This window comes from Cardiocondyla obscurior, linkage group LG04 (assembly GCF_019399895.1).
Source record: "Cardiocondyla obscurior isolate alpha-2009 linkage group LG04, Cobs3.1, whole genome shotgun sequence".
Lineage (NCBI taxonomy): Eukaryota > Metazoa > Arthropoda > Insecta > Hymenoptera > Formicidae > Cardiocondyla > Cardiocondyla obscurior.
In genome coordinates, this window is record NC_091867.1 from 10,096,452 (window position 1) to 10,107,565 (window position 11,114).

The 11,114-nt window shown below is 45.1% G+C and overlaps 1 protein-coding gene across 1 annotated transcript in view; it reads right to left on the reverse strand.

The window, feature by feature from the left end:
- Window positions 1-11,003, reverse strand: part of LOC139101977 (prolactin-releasing peptide receptor) — a 41,221-nt gene extending 30,218 nt beyond the window's left edge. The window contains exons 1-3 of the mRNA XM_070655530.1: window positions 9,794-11,003; window positions 6,582-8,689; window positions 3,363-3,619 (exon numbers count right to left, since the gene is read on the reverse strand). Coding sequence (XP_070511631.1) covers window positions 3,380-3,619; window positions 6,582-7,505 — 1,164 coding nt within the window. The 5' untranslated portion in view covers window positions 7,506-8,689; window positions 9,794-11,003 and the 3' untranslated portion in view covers window positions 3,363-3,379. The remainder of the gene's footprint in view (window positions 1-3,362; window positions 3,620-6,581; window positions 8,690-9,793) is intronic.
- Between the last annotated feature and the right edge of the window lie 111 nt (window positions 11,004-11,114).

Genomic DNA, 11,114 nt, shown 5'->3' on the forward strand with positions numbered 1-11,114 from the left:
ATAAAAGTATGAAACTCGTTATTTTATATTAAGCTCCTCGCCACCCGTGACGATATTGAAATCGTGACGTCAGGCGCAAGGTGTCACACGCCCGAAATTCTTGCGTGCCATTGTCAAATAAAAACACATTCTGACAAAACGTTTTAGATGCGCTACAGCGTATCTAGTAAAATATACTGGAAAACGACCTCTTCTCTCGACAGTTAGTAAACGGTTATAAAATGAACGTGATACGGAGCGTAGACGGCGCGTACGTACGCAAACACGAGTAGCGGGCGACTTTACGGCGAAGGAAACGGGATAGAAAAGTCTGGCTTACCGCGATAGATATTCAGGATACTAAATCAAATACCACTAAAAGCGGAGAGGAACTTTCAACGATATTTCGTACGTTGTAAAAAGTTGCTGAAACAATGCTCGTTATTTTTCTTTTGATAGAATCTCCTGATGGGAAAATCGAGAGCTTCTTAGAACCTCATTACTTTTATCGCGAAATGAAAGATTTTCCTCGAAACAACTTTATCCTTTAAAGACAATTTCATTTGGCTTCTCGGTACGGAGGAGCTCATTAGCATTTTGCAAAACCCGTTAAATTCAATAAAAGGCGGAAGTTTACCTAGCAAATATTCATTATCAGTCTCGTTATTCCTACATCGGAAGTGGCGGGCAATTATTGCCCGAGCGCAATTCTGCCGATAGAAAAAAAAAAAAAAAGGAAAGTTGATAATTCTTTTGTAATCGCTTCCGCATTCACGGGGACATTTGCGAGAATCTCTTTAGGAAAAACTTCGATAATACTCCGACAGGCTTCATTACGAAGTTTCGAAGCTGCCGCCTCGGCTTCGCCGGTCCGCTCGATAATGGAAATTTGTCCGGACAGATCGAACGATTCGCAGGGAAGAGTTGCAGCGCCGACGCGAATTCACCGAGAAATGGTACACGTACCCGTACAACCCACATTCTTTATGCGCATTTGGCATGCGAAGAGCTCACCTAGTTCAACGGTAATCGATTCATTTGACATGACAATTCCGTTTCCACGTTCGTTTTTTTTTTTCTATTTTTTTTTTTCTTTTTTTTTAGTCACCCAGGATATTGGTTTTTCCGTTATTATTTACTCCGCGTCGCGCTACGCAATTATTATCATAATTGCATATAAAACTAATTAACGAAATTTTTAATTTAAAACTTGGCCACCGGGGTTGACGTCGGAGCAGGGAATCGGCAAGGTAAATGACAGCCGGTCGTATTTAAAATTGTATCTAATTAAAGTTGCTTAAAGCCTGATATGGTATCGCGCGCGTACTGACGAGGGAGTCTTTGATTTCCGTCGTGCGTCTCACCCCCGGCGGGACAAGATATTGGCGGCAACGCCCGTTGAAATGTTGCACAAGACACTTCGCGTCACGTCGCGCTGTAAAAGTACGATTTAATATCGCTGCCCCGGAGCCTTTCGGAGGCGTAGTTCGTACTCGGCTTTCAAACAGGAGCCGAGCGCAGCCCGTGGGTGGGTAAAAGCTCGGGGCTTTAATATATAGAGGCTTCCCGATAGAATCTAACATCATCTTCGCTCCCGTGAAACTTTCCGACGCGTCATTTCCGGTTACCGCTCGCGGGGGCCGCTTCGCGTCGGAGCTGCCGAACTTTTTCGCCGCGTTCCTTCTTTCGCGATCGCGAAAACGCAGGTCCGGTTCGCGCCGACGTGCATTCGCTCCGTTGACGCTAAAAACATCTCGAGACTCGCGGGATGAACTTCTTTTTTTTTTTTATTTATTTATTTCGCTTCCGCCACCTCGTTCTGTATTTCCCCAGTGGCGATCCTGCGATCGGCGTGGAAATATAAAAGACCGGGGCTGTTTGTACATCGCAATCAGAAATCCGATATCACGGCGATTGTGAATACCGAAAATAAAAATGTTCAGAAGCACGCTCTTTCGAATTATTTTGCGTAAACTTAATTTTTCAATTGAATTTTTGCCGAACAATTTTACATCCACTACAGTTGACGATATTCAATCGTGTAAATTTTTTAATTCCACAGCGTGCGCCGATCGTGCATGCATACGCGTTATTTATTTTCACCCTCGCGTTTCCTTCATTGTGGTGGCGCGCGAAATTATAAATGGACCTCTGTCGCGGCGATTTACAAATCGCCCGGAGTGGCTTTTACACGGGCGCGAAATATTTATTCGCGGCGGTAATCGATCGACTCTGCTTTAATCGACCGGCACAATCTGCAGAACCAGACTCGTATAAACAGACGAGGGATGTGTGTACCATTTTTCTTCGAGTCGCGCCTTCCATTTCGCTTCGGTTTGCACGTGCGACGGGCCGGCGAATGAACGCGGTAACTCTTCGCGTGGCGCGTCGTTACGCAAGTCGAACAGTCTGTTTAGGATGAGTATACTTTATCGGCGCGTCAGCGGAAAATGCAAAGAAACGACCCACGTTCCACAAATAGGTGGGTAGATTCCTCGCCTGCCGCATTGCGTCCAATTGCCCAAAAAAGGAAAAAAAAAAGAGAGAGAAAAAAAAAATGTTGCACCACGAGAGAACATCGCTATTTCACGAGAATCCCCCGATGTTTTGTTTCGCTTGCCCGACCGCAGCCTAGACCGGAGATGGAAACCGCGCGCAAGCATTCGAACGGGCTCTTCATCCTCGCGGCCCCTCGTAAAGCACGGGATTCCTTTCTTCAATATGTACGTTGTGCACGTATGCGTGCACTTGCGCGTGTACGTATAATATGCACCAGGATAGCCGACTGGCATTTGTCGTTTCCACCCCCGGAATCCCATAAAGTACACGCGCGAGGAAAATGGAAAAGCGACGTAGATGAACGCTCTCGCGGAATCAAAGCGTCGCACCGAAAGGGCACGGAAAAATCGAGTTTCTTGGGGACGAGCGATGTGTCCCGGGGTTCAAAGGGCGAAAGCCCCGCGACACACGGGGGATGTAACGCGAAGAAATTTTATTTCACTCTTTTTTTTTCTTTTTTTTTTCTTTTTTTTAACGGTAAATGAAGGACGAGGCCGAAGCGAATATTACATTCGAGAAAGTAACGGAGAACAAATGCGTAAAATCCCGATGTACGTACGAAGAGGGTACCGAGGTGTAAAAGAATACGTTTGATTAACCTTTCGGTTGGAACACTGAGCTATGGTGACCCGATACGATTTTTAAACGCTGGGATCTCGAAGCAGGCACTCGCGAATAATGCGAGACACCGTAGGAGATTCGACTTCTAGTCGAAATAATAGGTATTCTCGAACGATCCGCGAACCCCAACGAAAATTTACGCGTAATGTAAGCCGCGACTTGCGGTGCCTGGTAACTTTGCGTAACGAAATCTATTTGCGTACCTCTCGCGGTTTCCTTTTCACAAAGCCGCGTCGTTGAAGTCCTTCGAGGAACTCGAAGGCTGATCCAGTTCCTTCGAGATGTTCGTCGTCTGCTCTAGAATGATCATTTCGCATCCCTCGGGGTTCTGTGCCTTCGTGTTACTAGGCAGCAAGGTCTCCTGCATGGTATTATTACCGTTACATATCTTGTCGCCCCTGCAGCTCAGCTTGGTCCTCGGAATGCTGTCGTCGGAGTTTCTTGAATAACACGGCAGAACCTAGAAAAATGATGACGTAAGATTTTTATCCGATACCCTTTAGCGACGTTATTGCACCCGGTGCTTCGCTATTTGGCAAATCCCGTTTTTTTCTCAAGCGTATTATTCGTTATTATTCGCTGGCTTACGTTGAATTAAATTTTCACGAACGTATACCTCCGTTCTGGTCAATAATTAATTCTAATTCGTGCAAATGAAAAATACTATTATACGACTCCTTCGAAATTAGCTCAACTCTTTTCTTTTTTTTTTTTTTTTTCTCCGTTTGTTATTACTCGTGCGAGATATTCGACGGCTTTCTCCATATTTTCATTTATCAACTCGGACGTATGCTCGCCGATAATTCTTCACGGGGGCAAAAATCCGTTGGAAATAATTTCACACCGAGGTGAAATTATTAATCGATCCCGTAATTGTGGTTTATGAGAGCGCTCGAAGTCGTTACGGAACAATCGTCGGGCATATTTTATTATTGCAAAAGGAAAAAGAAAAAAAGGAACTTTCAGTCGGACATTGATGAAACGACGTAATCAAGTTGCAGGGGACATGAATAATTAAAAATTAATCAAACTCGAGGACGAAAATGCTCGTGACTCGACTTACGGGCGAAACTCAGCTCCCATTAATATCCAAGTGTTTTTTATGAGGGCGATTACGTCACGAAGTCAAATTCTTAGATATTAATTTTATTAATTCCCTGGATATCAGATTCTATTAATTGATCGGGAGTTTGTACGCGATAAACGGCGGAGCCCAGCGTTACAGCGATAAGCAGCGGTCGCTACGTCGAGCGATATCGTTTCGCCCGCGCTTCCGCTTTTCCGTGACAAAATAAATGTATATGAAGAGAAAAACAAATGAAAGGAGACGGATACAGCGGCAACGGAAAAGATAAGGAGGAAATATAAGGGAAACCAAGTGCGATGTAAAATCCGGCGCATATTTTCCAATAGAACGCAACGAAAGAAATACCGCGGAGGTGAAATATTCTTATCGCGCGTAAATCGTTTTCCGCGAACGCGCAACTAGCGAGGAGAGAAATCTGCTTCGCGCGAACGATAAGAAAAGCTTGTTTCTTTATTAATTTTTTTTTTTTATTTTTTTTTTCTTTGACAAATGCGGCCATGAATTGAAACGCGCCAGTCCGCCGATGGCTTCGAATCGATTTAATACCGCCACTGTTCGGAATGCGAGACACATTCAATAGGTACACCCGGCAAAGCGCGCCCGATACGTACAACATACATCTGGTATCGCATTCGCGCGACTATCTTCTTGCCAGGCCGCGACTATTTTACTATTAGCGCGTCGATACTCGAAACAAGTTTTGATCTCGTTGCGCGAAACACGCCGCGGAGAAGAGCTAACTTCGCCGCAAATTAATTTCGGGGGCGATAGGATTCGAGACGTGTCCCGTCGATTTCTCTTCGAACGTGTCGCAATCGAGAGCGTAACGCCTCGGAGATTCCCGCTCCTTCAGTCTCGATATAAACAGTCCCCGTCCCAATTACTTAAAGTGCATCCCTCGTGCGAGGCCCCGTCGAAATTGCATGCAGTTAGTTCCGAACGCATTAGACGGCGTAGCGATGTAATATCGCCACGCTAAAAGTTACACGGGCGAAGTATACCAAGGTAAACGTTGCGTGCATTAACTTTTAATATTACCTCGTTTCATAAAACCAAATACTCCCCCAGGTCCTTTCCCAGGGCTTGAAAAAAATTTCGAGAACGTATCCGTAATTGTCTGCGATATAACTTTATTTTATTTTATTTTATTTTTTCTTTTTTTTTTCTTTCTTTTTTTTTGGAGAAATATTGTGTAGCTTAAATAATAGGAACTGACTGGTTAAATATTTGAAAAACCTCGGAGAACATTTTCTGGATATGTGTTTGAGAAACTTGCCTCGGGAACTTCGAGAGTTTAACTTCTAACGCGCCGTTTCTAGTAGAAATTTTCTGCATCTCGAGGATTTTACAGATATTATTTTGCGAAGAGTATTATACTCGCGATCTTCTTCTCCGACTGTAATAAACGTAAAAACCAATGATCTGCTAATGTACTCTAAACTCCATAGTAATCCACTTAAAAATTCACTCAAAAGAAAAAAGGAAAGAAAAAAAGAAAAATAAAAAAAATAAAGAAATGAGTGACTGGCGGAATGGCTCGACATAATGTGAGCTTTTCACTCATATAGCGGAAAATTTTTCACATCTTTGTTACAGTGCGAGTTTTTGAATTTTTCACTCTGCAATATGGAGTGCGTTCGTGTAATTTGATTTTCTTTTTAAACAAATATTTTCACTCTGTTTAATGTCAAGTAATTATTTTCGTTCGTGAAGAACAAATAAAGCACGTGACTTGTAAATGAATTTAATTTTCAATTTATCTCTTTGTAAGGTAAATATTAAAATACTGTATCGTTAATTTTTTTTTTTTTTTTTTTTTTAATTTGTATAATGCTTTACTTTATGCAACGTTAAATACAGAGGGATAATATTAAACAAAGAAATGAACTTTAAATTACACTTTTAGATTAGGTTATACGCAAAAAGATTATGTGTAATTAAGATCTCACTTGCTTGCGGCTCGCCGTGCGAAATAATTAAGTATAAAGTACCCGTTGAAAATCGAGTATAATAAGTGATGTCATTCGTTCATCAATCGAGTTAATTATTCACTTCGAAATGAATAATACATTCACTTCAATTTAAAGTTGAACACGTTTACTTTTATGAAAAAGTGATTTCTCACACTTTTTATAAAGTGGTTGATTTTTTGCCGCCGTTTGAAGTGAATATCTACTCGTTATCGCGAATATCTAACTTTGCAGTTGAACTTTCCTCTAAAAAATGTAAAACTTAGTTGGCCTTGTAATCTGATAAAAAAAAAAAAAAAAAGAGAAAAAAAGAAAAAAGAAAAAAAACGAAAGATGAAAAATTGACAAATTCAGTACGTACACACCTGCTTGAACTCTTTGCGGAAGTTATCGTTAAGCCAGGCGTAAAGGAACGGATTGTAGCAAGTGCTGCTCATGGCGATGCAATGCGACATGAAGAAGCAGAGTCTGTAGTAAGACCAATCGTTGGCGTACGAGTAGAAGTCGTCGACGACGTTAACGATATTGAGCGGCAGCCAAGACACGCCGAATATACCGACCATGGCGATCAGCATCCGGTTGGTCCGGCGTTTTCTCTCGCGATCCGCCTCCTCGCGTTTGCTGGTCTTGCTGCCGGGCTTGGCGCGCGCCCGGTCGTTGAGCTTAATCGACACGCATATGTAACAGAAGGCGATCACGAAGAACGGCACGACAAACTGCAGTATCGAGGTGAGCGAGCTGAAGACTTTGCGGAACGGTTCGCTGGGCCAGTTCTCTTCGCAGAAGGAGATATACGTTTCCTCCAAATGCATGTAAAGCCCGTACGGTAAAGTGACCAGCAGCGCGATCACCCAGATGCTCACGATGATCGCCAGGCATATCTTGATCTTCATACGCGGATGGAACGGATAGAGAATCACCAGGAACCGATCGACGGCTATGCTGGTCAGGGTGAGCGTGCTGATGTAGACGCTGACCCCTTGGGCGTAGGGCACCAGGTGGCAGAGCGTTTTACCGAAGACCCAGCCGCTCAGGAAAGTGTACAAGGGAGTGAAGGGCACCGCCAGGACGCAGAGGAGCACGTCGCTGAGAGCGAGGTTCGCGATGAAGAGATTGGTGACGGTGTGCATCTGACGATTACGTCCGACGACGAACACGACCAGCACGTTACCGAATATACCGAGCACGAAGATAACGATGTAGAAAACGCAGAACACTATCTGGACCGTCAGATTCGACATTATGTCCTCCGCCAGGTAGCTGGAGTTCCGCGTCGACAGGTTCTGCATGGCGACCAGATGCCACCGGGCGTTATTTGCGCTGTATCGTCATTCAAGGCGCATCCTGAAGAGCACGTTATTCGCGTTACGCCGCCCTGGCCTCCTCGTCCGCTTCTTCCACGGCTTCTCCCTCTTCGCTCCTACCTCGTCGAATCGATCATGCGTCAGCGTGCCGTTGACGCGGATGGACTTGCTGATGCTTCATCATCCCCCCGCGACCACTGCCAGACGGGAAAGGTCGATCCGGTAATGCGACTCGGCGATTCGGGAATTAGCCGGAAGAACAGCGGGGCGCGCGCCGTTGTCGATCCGAGATTCGCAAATTAATTTCTCACGTAGCCACCTCGCCCATTAACGTTGGCGGCGTCGCTGTTATCCCGCACGGCGAGCGCTCAGGCGACGGGGGTTGTGATAGATAAGCGAGTTATAGCTCCAGATAAGCAGATTAGCTCGAGCTCGGGCGCCGCGGTATCCTCGCAGGGCCAACCATTCGAGAGGCATCGATTACGCCCGACGCGTACGCGAACGTCGCCAACTCCTGCCCCACTTTTGCTAAGATAATCCTTTAAGCGCGATTTAATTTCAGCACGATTTCCCTGACACTTTAAGGACAGACTAACAAGGGGTGTCGCGCTTTTATTAATTCCGCGCCGTTGTCCTCCGGTTAAATGTCCGAGTCAGCTGACACTTTTATTCGCCGGAGCCAAGGTGGTCCTCTTTCCTCGCGTTCACAATCTCGCGGGCGGATATTCACGTTTAAACAATACCGGTAGGAACGCCGCGAACAAACTACGACGAGTTCGGTAGCAACACAAATGTTCCTTGTTTCAATTCGCAAAAGTGGCAGTGAGTAAACGTTTAATCGAGAGGGCTTCTGTAGGAATAGACGAAGCGACAGGATCCCCAAAGACGTCGTTGCACACTTTACTCTTATTTTCGAATTGCGTTGTAACTTTTACGTTGTTCCTCGGCGGCCGCTCAATACGGAGACGTCCATTTCTTCAAAGTTACTCCGCGTCAAAAACTCTTATTCCTTATTCGGAATTACGGCTACGCGAATATTGTGCGCTTGTGACAAAAACGTCGATTTTCGTCAATTCGCTTGGCGGTTTCGTGCGGCCTCGGGCGGTGACAGTCAGGCAATTAGCACGCTTCGCAACAAAACTTTCGAGCGCCGACAGTCGTTCCTCCCGCTGAAACAAGACATGGGAGAGCAATTAGGGGGTTGCCGATTATGACCTGGCCGACGTAAGCGAAACTTCGGTAGTGTCGTCGTCATTGTCAAACATACGGAAAGTTTCAAGCGATCGACAGTCGACGAAATATCAGTTACGTCGCCACGAATCTCGAAAGTAAGAAGAGAGAAAGAAAGATATTAATAAAAAAAAAAAAAAAAAAGTGAGGAAGAAGGAATCGATGTTCTATTTAAAAAGTTTCACAGAATTCAACGCTCTTCGAGATCGTTTCGTCATTAAGAGTCAGAAATAGAGGCGCAAGTTTTCTTTGTTCTTCCTCCCTTCTTCTTTTCTTTTTTTTTCTTTTTTATTTTTTTATTTTTTTTCTCTCCCTCTCTCCCTCTTTTTTTCTTTTTTTGAAAAGTAATTTTATGACAAAAAAAAACGAGAGACGCAATCATTTTGTCGACGCCTTTTTTTTAATAATTTTATGGTCGTTCTGGCGCGAGCGAATTTATTTACGCTGCTGAAGGATCGTAAATTGCACGTGGCGGAAATAGTTTTCCACTCGTTGGGTGTGCAACGCGTATTAATCGGAGATTAATGGAGGCGCGTTACGTGCTGCAGCTCGTTAATAGTCCGATTTTAACAGCCACGGTGGGGGTATTAATGCGTGCGTTGTGAATCGGTCGAGGGAGTATCGAGAAACAATTACAAGCGGCTTAGAGAACGGAGAACATTTGTTAACGTTGTCTACTTTCCAGTCCGGTTTACCGAGCGGTCGATTTAACGTAGTTTAGGAAAATCATTAATAATCGTTTATTCTATTGTTGTTGCGTCACGAAAATTACGAAACACAAATATATTTCGACGTACGTAACGTATTACATTACGTATTCTATCGTAATGTAACATATTACGTACGCATTATATTACAACAAACTAAATTTCGGACCAACTTGTTCGAAAGAGCTGTTCTTTATCCGATAAACTTCCAACGTCTTAGAGATTTCGACAAGGATTATCCAACCGAAAAAGAACCGTCGGGTGGGAAAGGAGGTGGGCGGGCAAAGAAAAACAGAAAGTAAGTGCAGCGATGAGTCGTGAAAACTGATCACGTACGCTTTGTACACGTGCGGGATCGATCTCGGCCACCTGTTGAAGAGTCTGCGAGTCGCCGTGAGCGGACGAGACACCAACTTCTTCCGTCGCCTAACGGCACCGACGACGAGCGGTTTTAACGAACCTCTTAAAAGCTACGAGCGTCGCGGATTTCTCGCGCGGACGTGAATTACGCGAGTTTTAGGCCGGCGTGACTACTAGGACCCGCGTGTCTCCGAAGGACTCGCGGGAACGAAGAAACAAATGTCAAACACCTAACTGGCGATACACTCGCGAAAAAGCCTACGATGCCGAGGTCTTATTAAGCGAACGCTCTACTCTCGTTACCCGTCGCGGTTTTGTAGCTGAAACGCGCTCGCGAGACTGGTTTTTTTTTTTATCGCGGAATCGAGAATCTTCAGCTTCAAGAGCGACGACGGGAGACAGCGGCGGAAAACTACGATATCTTTAACAGCTCCACGGGGTCACCAGACAGAAAGTACTATTTTCGGAGCGTTAATAGGGTTTCCCCTCGGCAGGAAACTACGATTTTACGAGTGGTCGATAGGAATCTATTACGTGAAACTACGATGTTCGGGGCGCGAATAGAAATTTTAGGCTTGCATAACGGCGTCGCGTGAAGCGCAATACCTTACGCTCGATCATCGGGGCCGCAGCTAGGACTAACCGAGGTGTACGTCTCTCGCGAAACTCCCGATTCGGTAATCAATCCATTTATCTATTTTCTTATCTTCTTTCCTCGAGTGAGCGCGGAGAATCGCGGCACGCGTGTATGAGGGGCACGTACGTCTCTCTTCAGCTTCGCGACTTTCGCGGCTCGTCAAAGGTATCGGAGGCACGATTGCGCTTTCAATGCTCTCATCTCGGAAACCGGCGCGACGATTACGACTGGGCATCGCGGCGCCGACTGCGTAAACGCGCTGCCTCCCTGTTCTGTCGGCAACTGAGACTGGAGAACATCAGCTCCGAGGGAGATCGAGGGTGGCATTCACGCGCACGCGTATGTTCGCTAGGTGCCTACCTGAACCCACGGATATATTTGTCACGGCGAGGTGTCGTCCGACGACGTCGGTCCCAGGCAGCGTCCAAAAAGACGTATCTAGTCCTACGGATGATTTTTAAACGAATTTTTATGCGGTCCACCCGTCTGGAAAATACCTTATCCTAACCGTTGAATGAAACACTGGTTCGCGGTGGTTCAGAACGACTTCCGAACGTCGACGTTCTTTTAAACAACCCCTCTTTTTTTAAATACCCTTAGCATATTATTTTTCTTTAACGTTAGGTACGTCAGTTTAAAGAAATTAATTTTTTTTTTTTT